The sequence below is a fragment of the Myxocyprinus asiaticus genome, chromosome 43 (genome assembly GCF_019703515.2).
Source record: "Myxocyprinus asiaticus isolate MX2 ecotype Aquarium Trade chromosome 43, UBuf_Myxa_2, whole genome shotgun sequence".
NCBI lineage: Eukaryota > Metazoa > Chordata > Actinopteri > Cypriniformes > Catostomidae > Myxocyprinus > Myxocyprinus asiaticus.
The window spans coordinates 7,691,206-7,712,115 of NC_059386.1; the positions used below are offsets into that span (position 1 = coordinate 7,691,206).

General features: G+C 39.1%; 1 protein-coding gene across 1 annotated transcript in view; it reads right to left on the reverse strand.

Annotated features, from left to right (window-relative positions):
• galt (galactose-1-phosphate uridylyltransferase) overlaps positions 1-20,910 on the reverse strand; it is a 196,437-nt gene that overhangs the window by 69,056 nt on the left and 106,471 nt on the right. The window contains exon 8 of the mRNA XM_051684822.1: positions 10,304-10,436. Coding sequence (XP_051540782.1) covers positions 10,304-10,436 — 133 coding nt within the window. The remainder of the gene's footprint in view (positions 1-10,303; positions 10,437-20,910) is intronic.

Here is a 20,910-nt window from a genome sequence, read left to right on the forward strand (position 1 = left end):
ATCCCCAAACTGTTCCCACAAAGTTGGGAGCATGGAATTGTCCAAAATCTCTTGGTATGCTGAAGCATTGAGGGTTCCTTTCACTGGAACTAAGGGGCCAAGCCCAGCTCCTGAAAAACAACCCCACACCATAATCCCCACTCCACCAAACTTCACAGTTGGCACAATGCAGTCAGAAAAGTACCGTTCTCCTGGCAACCGCCAAACCCAGACTCGTCCATCAGATTGCCAGATGGAGAAGCGTGATTCGTCACTCCAGAGAACGCGTCCCCACTGCTCTAGAGTCCAGTGGCGGCGTGCTTTACACCACTGCATCCGACGCTTTGCATTGCACTTGGTGATATATGGCTTGGACGCAGCTGCTCGGCCATGGAAACCCATTCCATGAAGCTCTCTACGCACTGTTCTTGAGCTAATCTGAAGGCCATATGAACTTTGGAGGTCTGTAGCGATTGACTCTGCAGAAAGTTGGCGACCTCTGCGCACTATGCGCCTCAGCATCCGCTGACCCCGCTCTGTCATTTTACGTGGCCTACCACTTCGTGGCTGGGTTCCCAATCGCTTCCACTTTGTTATAATACCACTGACAGTTGACTGTGGAATATTTAGTAGCGAGGAAGTTTCACGACTGGACTTGTTGCACAGGTGGCATCCTATCACAGTACCATGCTGGAATTCACTGAGCTCCTGAGAGCGGCCCATTCTTTCACAAATGTTTGTAGAAGCAGTCTGCATGCCTAGGTGCTTCATTTTATACACCTGTGGCCATGGAAGTGATTGGAACACCTGAATTCAATTATTTGGATGGGTGAGCGAATACTTTTGGCAATATAGTGTATATTTGGGTGTAAATAGTAGCATCTTTAGTTTTGTTTGATATGCCGCTTTAAAAAAATCACACATTTTTTGTGCGTCAGTGCGCTAATAAACATGATGTCCACATACGTGGATTTTGGGACATTATTCCCTCAATAGTAAAAAAAACAAAAAAACATGTTAGTTATTTTGAATAACTTTGAACATTAACACATCTGTGGGTCATTTTTCTTTATGTTAATATAAATGTTGATAGAATTTATTTTGTTATCACTGTATTATATGGTTTTATTCATTAACATTAGTAAATGCATTCCTTTATTCACTGTGTATATTCAAATGTTGCATTCAGAGGCTGTATACAGAGTTAGGATGAAAATAAGGTGCATTTCAAACTGTTGTGAGACCAGTGCAGATAGACTGGGGGTTAAGTCAATCACTAAATAGGGTGCAAGGTTCTAGGGGAGCATCCTATAGCTCTCTATGCAGCTAAGTGCATTCACTCCTAAAATCCGACCAAAAGTTCAGTTTCAGGCTGCAGATGATGTTTGGAACACTCAGCATGTTTGGCAGACATGGGACAATGGTAATAAGTACACAGATTCAGAATATGTAATGTATAATTTTATTTTAACATGATTGGCAGTGATTGGATGATGCAGGCCATTATTTTGAATCAGAATTAATTATGCTAATTTCTGATGTAATGTCTGGAACACAAAACATGAATAACCAACACTCCTGGAAACATAATATATAATAAATAAATAATATAAATAATTCTATATAAATAATTCTATGACTTGGTATTATTTAAAATCTCACAGCTTAGTCCCGCTGTCCACACATGTGGACATACATTTTTAAGAAAACTATTTACTTTAATTTATTTAATTAATGTATTTATTAATTTTTGCATGTTTATTAGGTGCTACTAGTTACAAATCAAAAAGGAATTGAAAAATGCACACAGCATTCACGCTCAGGTCTCAGGAGGTTAAAGTATTACCTATTACAGTACACAAAATAAGAAAATGCTGTTTAAAATAGTTCTAGATGAAGAACCTATGTCAATGCAGGACACTGTTGACAATGCTTGAAACCGTATGTCAATTACCCACATAACTATGCGTAAATGTGTCGCCTTGACATCAGCTGACTGTGCAAAATTTAGCTGGCCAGAATATGTGCAGAAGTGAAAAAAAGTTAACCCTTACAAAAAATCTAAACTAGCCGCAAACTTGACGCAAATTTGCTGCTTGTTATTTTCACATGCAAATGAGCATGTGATTCACCGCAAATGTGTGCCAGAAGTTTGCAGCTCTTCACCGGTAGTGATGAACTTCCGGCAAAACTTTAGCAACAATGGACAATTTGCCGCAAGTTTGCAGCAATGCTTATTTGCATGTGAAAATTATCTGTGGTGAATTTGCGGCAAATTTGCAGTGAACTCTCAATTTTTGTAAGGGAAACCATGAGTGAAATTCAGGTAGCTACAGCAATGTCGGGGAAAAAAATATAAATAAAATTACATATTTTATATAGGGCCTATAAACACAACAAATTAATAAATATAATATATATGTAAAGTATAAACACATACCTCTTTTTTGCAGATTTTATAAATAGGATAGTTTTGTTATTTTGCAGATTAATTGCTCATATTTTCACTTTGTGCAAGTTTTCTGCATCTTTATGTCGGCAGTGTCTACATTCCTTCAACAAAAAGTGACAAGCCCTTTTCTTTGAGAAGCTTTTCTGCCATCCTTTAAACAAAGTAAACCTCAAAGATTCATATAGCCACAAAGCAATATTTTTCATGATTTATTTTCAGAATTTCTGTCATGGATGAGCATTATTAAAATAATTTGGTTGTACTTTGACAAACAATAAAGAACCTTAAAAAAGAACCTAAGAAGCTTTTCAGCAAGGTATGTGATAATAAGTGGTGCTCAACTCCCAGAAACACATTGCAGTATGAAGAAATTATGCAAATTACGGTGCTTATAGATTTACTGTTTGCAGATTTTATATACACTGTTGTTATTAAATTGTTCTAACTTTCAGTTATTTGTCCTTAGGTGATTATTCAGAGCTCATTTTATTCTTAAAATGTTGTTGGTTATCACCATCATTGTGATTTGTGTGTTAAATGATGCGGTCTATGTGTGGTGATTGTACTGATGTGTGAGCAATAAAATACTCAGAGACACTTATGTTTCTTAATATTTGTATGAATTATTCATGATCTATGCACTTTTTCGCAGGGCCCCCCAGGCACGTCAGGGCCCTAGTCGGCCGCACTACAGTAAATCGCATATAGGAAAGATCAGTCCTGAACACATCCCATACAAGCATGAAACCTGTTTAAGTAACTGCTTGTTCATATGTGGAAATGTCGCCTCATAAATCATTTAATTAATGAATTAACTCCTCATCAATTAACACATTTGCCATCACTGTTTGCCATTTTTAATGAATCCCACAGAAGTTTAAATTAAACATAGCATGTGAACTATTCTGGGACTGAATATTTAATGAGGCAAGCACTGAGGCAGTTTATGATTGGTTGATTGTTGCTAAACAACTCACAGTAACATACTTGCACTGTATCACACTGTATGCTTTTGAGGGAAAGTAATACATTTTGAAGAGAGACTATGAAGTCTTTCATCAATCCCCGAAATTTAAGTCTGTATTGTATGGAGCCCCTTAGAGGACATAGAGGGAATTTATTTATGAAATATCTTTCCCTTACAATAAGCTTTGCATTCTCTTACAGTTATTTTGTTCCCTTGCAATAGCTTTATCCATCTCTAAACACAAATTAACCATGGTTTTACCATGGATATCATGGGTAAAATATGGCTACTGTAGTAAAACCATAGTACATCGTGTGGCTGCAATGGATTTACTACAAATACCACAGTTGATCTGTTGTTACTGTAGTAATACCATAGTTAATTTTCATAAGAGATGGATAAAGCTGTTGAGAGGAAACCCAAAATAACTGCAAGAGAATGCAAAATGTATTGTGAGGCAATGCAAAACTAATTGTGAGACAATACAAAAATTATTGTAAGGGAAAGCAAAACTTATTGCATGAGAAAGCAAAATTATTATGAGGGAACGCAACACTTATTGTGAGATAACGCAAATCTTATTGCTAGGGTTCAAAAAATGTATTTCTAGGGATCGTAAAAAGTATTGTGAGAGAAAGCAGAACTTACTGCAAGAGAACGCAAAACTTATCGTGAGGGAAAGCAAAACTAATTATGAGAGACCGCAAAAATTATTGTGAGGGAAAGCAAAACGAACTGTGAGAGAACCTAAAACGTATTTCAAGAGAAAGCTTAACTTATTGCGAAAGAACAAAAAACTAACTGCAAAGAAATGCAAAACTAATTGCGAGAGACAAACACATTGCGAGTGAACGCAAAACTTATTGTGAGAGAACACAAAACTAATTGCGAGGGAAAGCAAAACGTATTGAGAGGGAACGCAAAACTCATCGTGAGGGAAAGCAAAACTAATTGCGAGAGAACACAAAACACATTGCAAGGAAACTTCAGATTTATTGTGAGGGAACACAATACTCATTGCGAGACAATGCAACACTTATTGCGAGGGAAAGCAAAATGTATTGCACGAGAATGCAAAACGTATTGGACGAGAAAGCAAAACTCATTGTGAGGGAAGGCAAAACTAATTGTGAGAGACCACAAAAATTATTGCAAGGGAAAGCAAAACTTATAGTGGGGTAAAGCAGAACTTATTGCAAGAGAACACAAAAATTATTGCAAAAGAACGCAAAACTATCGCAAGGGAAAGCAAAACTCATTGCGAGGAAAGCAAAACGAATTGTGAGAGAATGCAAAACTTAATGCAAGGGAGCGCAAACTATTTTAGAAAATGCATTTCTAAAATATGTGGCTTTATATTATTGACTCTCAAATCACAAAAATCATTAATCAACTCGTGTATACAGAGTCCAAATCAAGTGGGCTCAGTATACCCATATTTAAAGAAAAACGCCATACTTGTCACCACATTTGATTTAGGCTTTGTACATCAATTCATCAATGATTTGATTTGAGAATGAATAACAACTTAAATTTAAATATGTCATATGAAAATCAGTGATCGTGACATTATTTAAAATATTTCCTTTATGTTCTGCAGGAGAAAGTATGTCATATTCAAGTTATTTGGAATGACATGAAGGTAAGTAAATCATGACTTAATTTTCATTTTTGGGTGAACCTTCAGTGTGTAAAAAGGCAATACATAACCATATGTCACTTTGGATAAAAGCAACAGCTTTAGGCCAATAACTGGTAGCAACTTCTGCGGATCACCGATTTAAAGCTGCATTAAATTACATTTATGTAATTGGATTGCAGCTTAGTTTTTTATCTCTTCATCTCCATGGACATAAAATAAAACTTTCAGTACGAAACACAAAGAAGATGCCACAATGACATTAACATCTTTCAACAACAACACTTTATCACAGAAACAAACAACACCCACTAGACTCAAAGTTGTCAGCATGTCAACTAACATTGGCAGGCTCAAAGATGGGTTGTGATCTACTGTGATTCTCTGCCGCTCTCTCTGAAAAAAGTTGACCTGCTCCATAATTTCTATGACGTTTATTTACATACCGGATTAAAGCTGTCAAGACTAAGCCTGCCAGTGTGAGAGCTGCGTATCCGGGCGGTGTATATTTATCTGTTATCACAGCTTCTCTTGGAAAGCCTCTCCTTTACCTTTCGAGACACTGACAGGGTGGCTTTAATAACCAGAGTGTGTAGGAGTGTATGAGTGTGTATGTGTGTCCATGTCAAGTCCAACACAGGAAAAGGGCACTCGGCGACGTGACAAGGAGACGTAAGGTTTTAAGAAGCTAGTTTGTCAGACTTGAGAAAGAGATATGTTGAAAAAAAAAAAAAAAAAAAAAAATATATATATATATATATATATATATATATATATATATATATATATATATATATATATATATATATATATATATATATATATATATATATATATATATATCTTAGCTCAGTAGGTCCTTAAAATGCAAGTGGTGGTGGTGTATTGGACTAAAGCACTGAACTGGTAAGTGGAAGGTTGTTGGTTCAATCCCCACAGCCACCACCATTGTGTCCTTGAGCAAGGCACTTAACTCCAGGTTGCTCCAGGGGGATTGTTCCTGTAATCAGGGCACTGTAAGTCACTTTTGATAAAAGCGTCAGCCAAATGCATAAATGTAAATGTAAATGATACAACATTTGAAGCTCCAAAAAGAACAGATAGTCAGCATAAACATCATCCATACCACTCGCTGGTTAAGATAATCTCTTAAAGCTACACGATTGCTTTTGGTGTGCGATAAATATTTAAGTACTTTTTGACTATAAATCATTGCTTCTGGTCAGCAGCAGGACACACTCGGAAGAGTGCCGCTGTTTACAACTGAGTAGGAGGAACACTGTACAGAAGCTTTGTTGGTTTTGGTTTAGATCTGTATTTGTATCTGTATGTTTACCCACAATGGTGCATTTCTGTGCCCATCCTGGATGTCTCTGTCAGGGTTCTGCCCTTAGTTTTGGGGCAGAACCATGACATGTACGTGTTCTATGTCTCTTTTGTGTCTTGGGTTTGGATTCAGCTACTTCGGTTGGTTTGATTTATTTGCTCTGTGGCTAAATCCAGGCACTTTGTGATCTCCTTGTTTCCTTCCAATTTAACCCCATTGTGTTTTTTGTCTTGTGCCAGTTCATTGTGAGATGTTGCATGTGTTTATGTCCCCTGTTAGGTCTCTGTCGTTCATATTCCTGTGTTTGTTTTTCCCCTTCGGGGTAGTTTTTGTTTGTTTTTTGTTATTTTTTGTTTTAATAAAATTAAACTGCCTCCTGCATTTGGGTCCTTCCCTCACTTCAAACCTGACAGAACGAACTGTCCATTACTGGACCCAGTGGAGGCAAAGGGCATTTTTCTTTTCCCAGCTCCTGTCCACAAAAAGTCGATATCCCAGAACACCACCCACAATGACAATTCTCTGACCCATTCTCAGAGTGGTCGATCCATAAGAGAATACGCTCAAGAGCTCGCAGATGAGGCCTTTAGGTGGTGTTATGGTGAGATTCTCTTAAAACACCTTTTCCTGACAGGTTTGGACAAACAGGTCTGTGCGGAGGAGCTGGGTGAAATCTCTTGCTGGCCTTTTTGGGATTTGGTGGACCACTTCTGCTGGCTTGCAGAGGTGGAACTTCTACTGCAGGGGTGGAACTCCAAATCCCAAGACTCCTCTCTGCCGGTTCCCAGTCATCCCTCTGGCTCTTCCTGAGCTTCACGTCACCATAGGAGGAGGAAGCTGGCTGCTGACCACCAGGAGGCGGAGGGGCCCACTGCCGACCGCCAGGAGGTGGCGGCCATTACTGCAGCAGTGCTTATCACCACCCGGAAGAAGAGAAGAAGGGCCCCTACTCTTCAGTTGCTGCCAGCGCTCATGGCCATGGAGGCCTTTCCCATGCTGCTGTCAGCATCCACGGCCACAGAGGCCGTTCCCCTGCCACTGCCAGTGTCCATGGCCACAGAGGCCATGGAGGCAATTCCCCTTCCACTGTCAGCATCCACGGTCATGGAAGCCATTCCCCTGTCGCTGCCAGCGTCCAAGGCCATGGAGGCCATTCCCCTGCTGCTGCCAGTGTACACGGCCACGGAGGCCATTCCCATCACTGCCAGCACTCACAGCCATGGAGGCCGTTCCCCTGCCGCTCCCAGTGCCCACAGCCACGGAGGCCGTTCCCCTGTCACTGCCGGCAATCATGGTCACGGAGGCCGTTCCCCTGCCGCTCACAGTGCTCACGGCCACGGAGCTTGTTCCCCTGTCACTGCCAGTGCCCATGGCCATGGAGGTCATTCCCTTGTCACTGCCAGTGCCTATGGCCGCAGAGGCCATTTTCCTGTTGCCTCACCTCGCTCCCGTCCTGGAGCCGTCTGTCCTCGCTCTCGTCCTGGAGCCGCCTGTCCAGTTCCCTGTTGTCATCGACGAGCCTGTTCAGTTCCCTGTGGCTGTCAACGAGTCCGTCCAGTTCCTTGAGCCTGTCCAGTTCCCTGAGACTGTCGATAATCCTGTCCAGTTTCCCATAGCTGTCGACGAACTTGTCCAGTTCCCAGTGCCCGCCACCACCCTGCTAACCTCATCCCTGTCCTGAAGCCTCCTCCCAGGCCCCCAGACCCCGCCCCCTTCCTGGACCCTCCTCTCAGGCTGCCTGACCTCGTCCCCTACCTTGAGCTGCCTCCCAGGCCTCCCTCCTATTTAACCCCATTGTGGTTTTTGTCTTGTGCCAGTTCATTGTGGGATGTTCCTTGTGTTTATGTACCCTGTTAGGTCTCTGTCAGTTGTGTTCCTGTCCAGTCGGATTTCTGTTGTTTCCAGCCCAGCCGTCATTGTGTTGTCGCCCTGGACTGTGTTTGTTTTTTGTTATATTTTTGCTTTAATAAAAGCCCATTGAATTGCCTCCTGTGTTTGGGTGCTTCCCTCACTTCAATCCTGACAGTCTCAACCAAGAGAAAACTTGATATAACGTGCAAACATGCAAACGCAAATATGTCACATGAGAGACCGTGTGAACTCCACCCTCTCTTGAATGTGCATACTGCTGCTGACCAGAAGTGAAGATTTATAGTTAAAAAGTACTTAAATATTGATATTTTTCACACCAAAAGCAATTGCTTCGCTTTAGAAGACATAAGTTTTTACAAATGGAGTCATATGAATGACGTTTATGCTGACTGTCTGTTCTTTTTGGAGCTTCAAACATCGGATCCCCATCCACTTGCATTTTAAGGACCTACTGAGCAAAGATATTTTTCTATTTTTCTTCAAATGTGATCTGCTGAAAAAAGAAAGTTATATACATCTGGGATGGCATGAGGCTGTGTAAATGATGAGAGAATTTTAGTTTTTGGGTGAACTATCCCTTTATTAATCAAGTAAAGAAATAGTTCAAAAATGAAAATTCTGTCATCATTTACTTAACCAAGCATCTTTCTTCTTTGAAACACAAATGGTGAAATTTTGAATAATGTTCTGCTCTTTTCCATACACTAAAAGCTTATAGTGAACAGGGGCTGTCAAGCTCCAAAAATGACAAAAAAGCACAATAAAATATCATAATGTAGTCAATATATCTCAAAGGACTTTTTTAAAAATGTTCTGTGTACAGTTCAAGTTAAGCTCAATTGACGGCAGTTGTGCTATAATATTGAGTACCAAGAAATATTTTCAACCCCCCACCCCTCCAAAAATTGTGGTTACAGTAAGACACTTACAATGGAAGTGAATGGGGTATGTGCATAAACATTAAAAAATATACTGTTTCAAAAGTATAGCCACAAGACTTCAACATTTTGGTATTAACATGATTTTAGTGTGATAAAATCACTGTGTAAAGTTATACCCAATATTACAACATTGTCATTCCAATGTAACACCAGTAAGCCCTGTAATATTATTATTATAATTATTAATTAATTATAATTTATATTATATAATCTGGTAAACACCATAATGTCAGAAATTCCCTGAAATTAATCACACCAAAATCATGTTAATATCTTTAATGTCTTGTGGCTATACTTTTGAAATAATGTGTATTTTAAAGGGATGGTTCACCCAAAAATGAAAATTCATCATTGTTTTGTCACCCCTTTGTTGTTATAACCCTATAGACTTTCTTTTCTTTTTCTTAACACAAAGGGAGAAATTGTGAAAAAAAAAAAAAAAAAAAATGTGCTCAGTGATGTCATACAATGGCAGTTTATGGTGGCTACCTCTTCAAACACCAAAGTATAATTCAGAAGTCTAATAAATTATTCCATGAGACTCCATGATTGTTATGAAAGCATACGATGGGTTTGGTGCAAAACAAACCAAAATCTAATGTATTATTTAGTGAAAATGTTCACTGACCGTTGATTTTGGTTTGTGATACATTAACATCGACATTTCAAGAAGTGGAAAGTGCATATGATGTCGTATCTTAGTAAATGTTATACTTGATAAGCTCCAGACGCGCACAATTAACAGAGACAGCAAATGGAGTCGAGATCGCGCCCATCTGATCTGAAATCACAACGTGCGCATTTTCATTTATAAGGTTTACACTTTAAAAATATTGGCTGCACAGATCCATATATTTGTTGTAATTTTGGATATGTTTATTTAAAATGTCACTTTATCCTTGTGGTTTTTGGATAATCAGTCATACAAATATTTTTTTTAATATTATTTAGATGAATCTGCTATTCGTTTTGAAGTCATTATTCGTGCCTTTCCGAATAAGATATTCAGCTTTGGGCACATCCCTAATTTGGACCAAGAATATTGCAACATAAGAGACCACATACAAATTTGACGTTTTTTTATAAGAGAGATACAGATAATGTAACCATACAAATGGAGTCTTACTGTCTCTCTCTTGGGCGTTGAGGTCAGGAAGACGCAGGACATGTCGTCTTGGCAACAACAGCGTCTGAAAGGGCCAAGTCGCCCAATACGGCACCACCACCAACCAGTGTTCATTTTCCACTACAACACGCTCCTATGAGTACAGAGAAAACAGCAGTTCATTAGGTACAAAAATCATGTTATTCAGTGAAATTGAAAATTAATAAAATGAAATGTTATATAGATTTTTAGAGGGCAAGGATGGTTTTATTATATATGAGCTATTTTTTTAAGATAGAGGCTATGAGGACCTTAAATGTATAGGTCACCCAAAAATGAAAATTCTCTAAACATTTACTCACCATCATGCCATCCCAGATGTATATGAATTTCTTTCTTCTGCTGAACACGAACAAACATTTTTAGAAAAATATCTCGGCTCTGTAGATCCATACAATGCAAGGGAATTGGGTCCAGAACTTTGAAGCTCCAAAAAGCACATAAAGGCAGCATAAAAGTAATCCAGTGGTTAAACCCATATATTCAGAAATAATATACTGTAAGTGTGGGTGAGAAACAGATCAATATTTAAGTCCTTTTAATATAAATTCTCCTTCCTGCCCAGTAGGTGGCGATATGCACGAATAATGTGAATTGCAAAAACAAAAGAAGTGAAAGTAAAACTGGAGATTTAAAGTAAAAAGGACTTAAATATTGATCTGTTTCTGAAATATCATATCGCTTCTAAAGATATTGATTTAACCACTGGAATCATATGGATTATTATTATGCTGCCTTTGTATTTTTTTTTACTTCAAAGTTCTGGACCCCATTCACTTGCATTGTATGCACCTACAGAGCTGAAATATTCTTCTAAATGACTTCATTTGTGTTTTTCAGAAGAAAGAAAGTCATACACATCTGGGATGGCATAAGGGTGAGTAAATGATGAGATAATTTTCACTATTACACAACTACTTCTTAAGGGCAGAGTATGAAGGTAAAATAGTGCCTAAATGATTTGCATGCGCAGAGTGAGATTTGTGAAAGCGTAAATCAACTTGGAAGCAAAATTTTTTGCATGCGCACAGAATGTTTTGTAAAGGTGTAAATGAAGTTGCAAGCGTAAGAAAAAAAAATATTAGCAATACTTTTATACTTTGCATAAGTGTAATTCATGTGTTGTGAATCTGTAATTGTGTATTAACACAAAGTAAATGTGGTGTATATTCTTCTGACTTTCTGTTTTTCGCAATTACATTTCTGGCACTGTTTGCGCCTAAACATGGCCAAAAACATTGCAAACCTGCAATCAGCAATATGCAAGCAAAGAAAGGGTGTCATGAACAGGAAAATTGATTGACGGTGTAGAATCACTCTGCATGTGTAAAATAAACTACTGCAAATATGTAAATGACTTGTGTTTGTGGCATAAATATTTTCCAGAAATAATCCGGTATACACTATTCCATCTTCCCTTTGTTGCATTCACACTTTTGGCACAAATTTCTCACTGAAAAGAGTTTTGGAAAAGGCGGGTTTACCTGCTTCTAGTAACCAATCAAATGAGGTCTTCCTTGACCAGTTTACTCTGACTTGATTGGTTTAATAACGTGACAGACTGTTTCTTCATAAGGCTCAGTGTTGTTCCTCTGGGTATCTCTCATCTCTTAAATATTAAACTTAAATATTAATACATACACATTCTTTTATTGTGAGTGTAAAGTTGAGCCAACACCGTTTATTGATATAAATATGATTCTCAATCTGATTTTCAAATGTTTCTTCTTGTTGCTGTTCATTATTTTAATCATATTTTTTAATTACTTTGTATTATCATTGGCATGGCAAATGGGTGGATGGATGGATGGTACTTGCTAGTATCATAGAACTAATTCTAGAAAAGAAAATGGTATAAGTAAACTCTCTTATTTATCTGTTCAGAGAGTTCCATTTTATATGGCTTACTTTATTAATTTGTTTTCTAGCATGAGTTCTGTGATACCAGCTAATTCCATCTATTCATCAAAATGCCTTGCCAATGATAATTAACAGTAAATATAATTAAAATAATGAACAGCAACAAGGAAGAAACATTTGAACACCAGATTGAGAATAATGATTATATAAATAAATAGTGTCATCTCAACTTTACTCTCACAATAAAAGAATGAGTATGTATTAATATTTCAGTTTAATATTTAAGAGAGGAGAGATACCCAGAGGAATGACACTAAGCCATATGCAGAAGAAACTGTCTGTCACGTTGTTAAACCAATCAGGTCAGAGTAAACTGGTCAAGGAAACCCTAATTTGATTGGTTACTAGAAGCAGGTAGACCCGCCTTCCCCCTCGTGCTTGCAAAACTCTTTTCAGTGAGAAATTCGTGCCAAAAGTGTGAGCGCAACAAAGGGAAGACAGAACAGGGTATATCAGATTATTTCTGGAAAATATTTATGCCACAAACACAAGTCATTTACACATTTGCAGTAGTTTATTTTACACACACAGACTGATTCTACGTGGTCAATCCGTTTTTCTGTTCTTTAAACCCTTTCTGTGCTTGCATATCGCTGATTGTAAGTTTGCAATGTTTTTGGCCATGTTTAGGTGCAAAAACAGTGCCAAGAGTGTAAGCACGGGGGAAAAAAATGACTTCAGAAGAATACAAACCACATTTACTTTGTGTTAATATGAAATTGCAAATTCACAACACATGAATTACACTTAAAAAACATTAAAGTATTGATAATATTTATTTCTTTCGCTTCCAACTTGATTTACATCTTTACAAAACCTTCTCTGCACATGCAATTTATTTGTGCGCATGCAAATTTTTCTGTCACGCTTGTAACATAATTTACACTTTTACAAATCCTAGACTGCACTTGCAAATCATTTAGGCACAATTTTACCTTCATAGCAGAGACTCGATTCCTTTACTATTGGCCTCAAAAGTTGCTTTCTTGTACACGCTCTTCAAAAGAGGCCAAAAGTGCTGTTGATGTTTAGACACTTTTTCTAATTTCAGCCAAAAATCTTTGAAACTCACACACTGTTAAAGCTGGACTCATAGCCAGCAATTGCCCCAATTGTCTAGTTGCTCAATATTGTATGGGACGGTATGATCTATGTAGTGTCTGGCTTGTGCCATGCATTTGTTCCAAATGACTTCACAGCATTCCTCAGAACTTCTTTTTTATAAACTTCTCCAACTTTTTTCTTGCTATAAGCTCTTTAGGCTGCATTATAGCAGGACTGATTATATCTGCTGTTTTAGTTGAAAGACCTCATAGTGTCAGTGATAGTAATGGTACGATCAAAATGTTGAACACTACTGCATTCTAAATAAACACAAAGGGCACTATTTTTAGAGCGCTAGCACTAAGCACAGCACTATGACAAAAGTCATGCACACAAAGTCAATGGGCATGGCCATGAAGTTTTGGTATTTTCATACAAGCATGCACTAAGTTTAGGTGCAAAAGGGCTTTGGTGAAATTGCATGCGCAAAGCACTAATGGGCTGGGTCAAGTGCAGTTTAATTCTGAGGGTCTTCTCCGGCACCGTCTGCGTCCTATCAAATAGTCCATTTCCTGTCAAGCACCAACAATATAAACAAAGACATTACATTCATAAGAAGCTCTTTTGTGTATTAACTGCATCCCTGTTGAATGTCAGACATATTTATATGACAGTGACACGCTCCATTAAAATATAGAGAATATTTTTTTAAGTATTATTAATCATTTTCATCTACTGACACACAAATCAAGGCTTGTATTAACAGTGATTGTATTGGCACACACTTCACTTCTACCGGTCGATTTAGATTTTGAAAAATGTAATTAATTTATTGAAACTTTATCCAAATAATATTACATTTTCATTACACTTCAAACGAAATGAAAATATAATCTAAATAACGAAGTGGTCATAAAAATCATACCAAATCCAAACATTTGACTCTCTCCAACTTCTTACAGTGGCCACTTATGCAGTGACTTAAAAATCACTCTATGACAACAGGTGGAAAAATACTAATATAAATATAAAAACAATAATAATTACTGAAAAACAAGCCATGACCTAAAGATAGTTTAACACAAATATCATAAATTTCATAAAATGGCTACAACAGTGATCGCCATGGACAAAATGTAATAATCCACAGTATTTTCAGAGTTTGGACATGGACTTTATTCCCACCTGCTGGTGAAATCTCTAAACTGCAAATGCAGGAACTGAGTTTAGACTTGAATTGAAATGTCAGCGCAATGACCTTTTTTTCAGGAAAATCACAAATTGCGCTTTGCGCCACTACATTACAAAAAATTTTTCATGCATATGCCCATAGTTAGCACAAACAATCCCACGCACGGCCACAGAAAATTGGATAAGATGTTGCACACTCACAGAAAAATTCCAAAGTGATATCTTGCTAATGTTTGTAGTGTGATTGCATAAAAAAGAAATTAATCCCTTTGGTGATGCTAGTTGTACAGAAATAAGGAACCACCAATATGTCCTTGAGCAAGGCACTTAACTGCAGGTTACTCCGGGGGGATTGTCCCTGTAATAAGTGCACTGTAAGTCACTGTAACTGTATAAGGTTGGGCAAGGAGGAGGCAGGAACTGGCTAAACAGTCAACGTAAAGTTTAATGATAAAACTCAACATAAAACAAACATAAACAAACACAGATACACATGCAACATGGCCACGTGCATCTCTCTCTCTCTCTCGAACTGGTGCCTCCGGCTAGTCTTTATCTCCCTCCTGGCTGATCGGAGGTGTCCTCACAGCCTGGATCCGCCCTCCTCCTCGTCACACTCCTCAATCACCCGACTCAGGCTGGGGAAACCCCCAGCATGACGCACTCCCCTCCCTTCCCTTCCTGGGGGGGACTTGCCCTTCCGGCCATACATGCTGGCAGGTCTTCCCCGCCTTTTGGAGCCCTGGGAGAGACGAGGGGATGGAAAGGGGAGAGGGAAAGAGCGAGGCAGAGAGAGAGAAAAGAGAGAGAGGAACTTGCTCACCGGCTCCCGGACACACTGTCGCCCGGTCCTCAACCGCTCCTCCGCCCTCTGGCAGAAGCCAGCTCGCTCCTCCCTCACAAGATGGCAGCGAGTCCTCTGGCCCCTGGCGGATGGAAACGCTCCTCCCCTTCTTCGGCAGATGGCAGCAGATTCTCTGGCTCTCAGCAGCCAGTAGTGACCCCTCCATCCCCAGGCAGATGGCCGCGGCTGCTCCTTTAGCGGATGGCAGCGGTGAGGACTCCATGACAGCGACATCCCTCCTCCCTCCCGGGCTTTGGCACCAATGTAACAGTATAAAGGTGGGCAAGGAGGAGGCGGTACCGGCTAAACAGTCAATGATAAAACTCAACATAAAACAAACATAAACAAACACAGACACACATGCAACGCGGACGTGGACGCGTGCGTCTCTCTTTCTCTCGAACTGGCATCTACGGCTAGTCTTTATCCCCCTTCCGGCTGATTAGCCTGCTTCAGGGCCAGCCGTGTATCCTCACGTCCCAGCCCCGCCCTCCTACTCGTCACAGTCACTTTGGATAAAAGTATCTTCCAAATGCATATATGTAAAAGTTAATGGAAGTGAAATAGTTAAGTTCTGTATGATTCACAAAGGAAACAAAACATTGCATTGCAATACAGCAGTAAATCTAGTCACTGTACGTTTAAAGTAAAATGCAGATATCCCCTCAGGCACTGTCCCAGAGTCCGAACTCCAAACCACAGCATTTAAAACTCAAGTCATGAAGAAGAAAATGAACTTATATGAGCCTGAGGGGCCAGGTAAATAATTTAACCCTCATAAAATGTGACCGATGTATGATTAAAATGACCCAAGTAAATACTAACATGATGATGACGAACCTATAGGAACCCAAGGACGGGATTGGAAGGCCGATTTGGAACATGACATCCTGTGATGGATTACAAAATGCCTGAAGTTGACGTGCAGTGGTTACAGTGTGGCAGGCGCTGATGAGGAGGTGGCGTTTGACAAAGCGCAGTGCTGTTTGGCAGTGAGTGATGGCGACTGATTAGAGTCCTCATTTCACACTGATCTTCACACACACTGACTGCAGGGAGGAGAGAATGAAAGCAGGCATTGAGCACCGACATGAGAGAGACAGAGATATGGAGAGAAAGCAGCTGGGACTGGCAGTCTGGGCAAGATGTCAGGGAGAATGACAGAGACAGATAGAGACTTGGAATGGAGTTTTTTTTTTTTTTTTTCAGGTTCATGAATTTTCTTAGATGTATGTATTTTTTGAGTTGCTGCCTTGAAAGTAAACTCTTCAAATAATTAAAAAAAAAAAAAAAGAAAAGAAAAATTATAAAACATTTATTATACAACAGTTAGCTACAGTCTTCTAATCTGACCAAGCAGAGAATTGTGGCAAACAGAGCATGCCAAAAGAGCTATAAAGCGACCACTTACTCCCATGAAGCACTGTGAACCTCTCAAACTACTTGTAAATTTGTATACACAGTATCTGAATATTTAGTTTATTAACTTAAAACATATTTTTATGTTCCTATACTTACAGGATAAGTATAGGATTATACATGATGGTGCCGCGAATGGCCGCCTTGGTGTAGAGCTCTCCAATTATAATTTTTTTTATTTGTTTTTTTTCTGTGTTTAGTAATTTTTTTTTTTTCAATCAGTTTTAACAGGGACAAACTGCTAAACATTTAGCAGCACATACCAGACAATCTTATCCCAGTTTTTGACTGTTCTGACATTTTTCTGTGCATTTTAGTTGGAGAAGCAGTGTTGTTGTTCAAGTGCGCTAAGAGGCGCAAGTGAGGGAAGTGAGCCGGCGTGCTGGTCAAGCTACAACAGCGCAGCATTCGAATAGTGCTGCCGAGTATTCATCTAGCGAATCTCCACTCTCTTCCTAACAAAACAGACACACTACTTCTCCTCACCCGTACAAACAAGGACTTTTCAAACTCTGCTGCCTTGTGCGTCACAGAAACCTGGCTGAGTGAAGCCATTCCGGACAGCGCATTACATCTGCTGGGCTTCCAGCTGTTCAGAGTTATCGGGGAAAACGAGAGGTGGTGGAACATGCTTTTGAAAGTTGGTATGCAGATGTAACAACGTTAAAGAAGATGTGCTGTCCTAATCTGGAAATGTTCTTTATTAACTCTAAGTCTTCCTACTCACCGTGGGAGTTTTCCTTGTTTATTCTGGTGAGTGTTTACATTCCTCCACAAGCGTGTGTGAGTGCAGCGCTGAATCAGCTGGCTGATCAGATCACAGAACAGCAATACCTGGACTCACTTATTATTATTCTTGAGTATTTTAACAGAGCCAATCTCACCCGTGAACTGCCAAAATACAGACAGCACATTACATGCCCCACCAGAGACAGAAATATACTGGATCACTGCTACACAACATTACACTTTGTCCCTAAAACAGCTTTGGGGCACACTGATCACTGTCTAGTTCATCTTCTTCCGACCTACTGGCAGAAACTTAAATCAGCTAAGCCTGTGGTAAAGACTGTAAAGAGATGGACCAATGAAGCAGAGATGGAACTACAAGCCTTCTTTGACTGCACTGATTGGAGTGTTTTTGAAGCTGCAGGCAACAATCTGGAGAGCTTAAAGATACTGTGACATTATACATCATTTCTGTGAGGATATGTGCATTCCTACTATGACTTATTTAACATTCAACAATGACAAACCATGGTTTACAGAAAAACTCAGCTTCGTCAGGCCAAAGAGGATGCTTACAGAAGTGGGGATAAAATATTGTACAACCAGGCCAAAAACACACTGACAAAGGAGATTAGAGTGACTAAGAGAAGCCATTCTGAGAAGCTGAAAAACAAGTTTGCATCAGTGTGGAGAGGCCTGAAAGACATACCAACTACAAGACACTACCAACCAACTCTGTAGAGAATCAACAACTGGCTGACGACCTGAATGTGTTTTACTGTAGATTTGAAAAACCCAGTCTCATTTCCACAACCAATTTGGTCTTCTCTTCACACAAACATCAACACCTCCTATGACCCCCCCTCCTTCCCCCTCCTGCTACTCAACCTGCACCTAGGATCTGTGAAGAGGATGTGTGCCGGGCATTCCGGAAACAGAAGACAAAGAAAGCATCAGGCCCCGACGGCGTTTCACCAGTCTGTTTAAAAGCCTGTGCTCACCAGTTTGCCCTCATCTTTACACAGATCTTCAACAGATCAATAGAGCACTGCGAAGTTCCCTGCTGCTTCAAATGCACCACCATTATCCCCGTTCTAAAGAAACCCAAGATCAAAGGACTTAATGACTACAGATCTGTCACTCTGACGTCTGCGGTCATGAAGTCATATGAGAGACTGGTGTTTGCCCACCTGAAAGTCTTCACTGGACCCTTTCTGGACCTACTTCAATTTGCTTATTGAGCAAACAGGTCTGTGGATGATGCAGTCAACATGGGATTGCATCATATCCTGTAACATCTGGACAGACCAGAGACATATGCAAGGATCCTTTTTGTGGACTTCAGTTTGGCTTTCAACACCATTATCCCAGCTATTCTCCGGACTAAATTAAACCAACACTCTGCTCCCACCTCTATCTGTCGTAACAGTGGAGATGACTGTGGACTTCAGGAGAAACACCCCATAGATTGTACTTCCTTCGCCATTTGAGGAAGTTCAACCTGCCACAGGTGCTGCTGATACAGTTTAACTCAGCAGTCATTGAGTCTGTCCTCTGCACTTCAACAACTGTCTGGTTTGGTTCATATACCAAATCGAACATCATATATATACATAAACAGTGAAATAAGAATAAAAAATGTATGTGCAATGTGATTTAATGTATTGTGCAGAAGAAGCAGGATATGTCAAATAAAGATAAATGGAATATAAATATGAATGAATAGTTAAATATGCACATGACTGTATTGCCACAATGGAGAGTACTGGGGGCAGTTTTAACTGTTCATAAGGTGAATGGCCTGAGGGAAGAAACTGTTCTTGTGCCTGACTGTCCTGGTGCTCAGCTCCCCATGGCTCAGTATCTAGCCTGCTCAGTGCATCCATGTGAGAGCTAACAAACTCATTGACTATTTATACACAGACACTAATTGCAATTTAAAAAGCCACAGGTGTGGGAAATTAACATTTAATTGCCATTTAACCCTATGGGGTCGACGGACGTGCCGGCGCGTCCTGCTGGATTTTTTCCTCATAACATTTTTGGGCATACAGATAAGTGTAAGACATCATTAGAGACTATAAAGGGTCTACTTTTATTTGTGTACAATCACAATAACAACAAAACCTTGTGATTTTGTAAAATAAAGAAAATAAACAGGGTGCGCTTTCAGCCATCTCTGTCTCCGCGAGCATCTTTCTGAAACACGTCACAAAAATGAACTGAAACTCCGCGAATATTTATCACACAAACATGAAACATATGTCTAAAGAAAGCTTAAAATGTCTACTTTTAAATAAAATAATTCAAATTTAAAACAAATATTCTCCTGCAATGTAATCTTTATGAAACAAAGCGATGTACAGTTTCTCCGGGGCTCAGCGAATTATCGCTAATGTGATCCCACCCACCAGCAGAGCACGCTATTCATATGGTAATGTACTGAGGCGATCAATGCAAATGGTAAACGCCCCCAACACTGCCTTAAAAAGCATCAAGTTCATTCACTTTTCTGCGCGTTTGGAAGATGGCATGCTACACAGGTGAGGAAGCTCTTCAGATGGTCCTGGATAGTGACGAAGTGTTCACATTTTCCTCAGAAGAAGATAGGGAATCCAACGAGGAATGTTTGCATTTTGAAGAGCGACTTGATCCAGCCGAGGATACAATTTCGGATGAGTAAGTCATTTAGATTTACTTGCATATTAGTTGACATGCTATTTTATATAAACGTACATATTTTTACTAGTTGGACTATTTCCAGACTTGCCAGCCAGTATTCAAAGTATTGAAATTTGAAATATGTCCTAATAGGGAAGTTTTATTTACATTTAAATGTTGTTTCGGCTAAAGCAGGTATTTAAATTGTATGCTGTATGATATCAATATGATGTAATATGATATAAAAATAATATGCATGTTTAGATTATATTTTAACTAGTGTTTATGCTGCCTCATTATAATCAATGAAGCTTGTGCTTGCAAATATCTGTTCGGGTGTAAATGTGTAAAATGTGCTGTAAATATGCCCATATTAGCAAATCAGCATATTAGAATGATTTCTGAAGGATCATGTGATACTGAAAACTGCAGTAATGATGCTGAAAATTCAGCTTTGATCACAGGAATAAATTGCATTTGACAATATATTCAAACAGAAAACAGTTCTTTTAAATTGTAAAAATATTTCACAATATCACTGTTTTTGCTGTATTTTGGATCAAATAAATGCAGCCTTGGTGAGCAGAAGAGACTTCTTTTAAAAACATTAAAAAAATTTACAGATCAAAAACTGTTAAATGGTAGTGTAGGTCTAAAGTTTTTAAGTAAAGTCTTTATGTAAAGAAAATGTATAATCACATTACTTCTTTTAACTTAAACTACAAACAATACATTCAATCATTAAGTCTCCTCACATTCA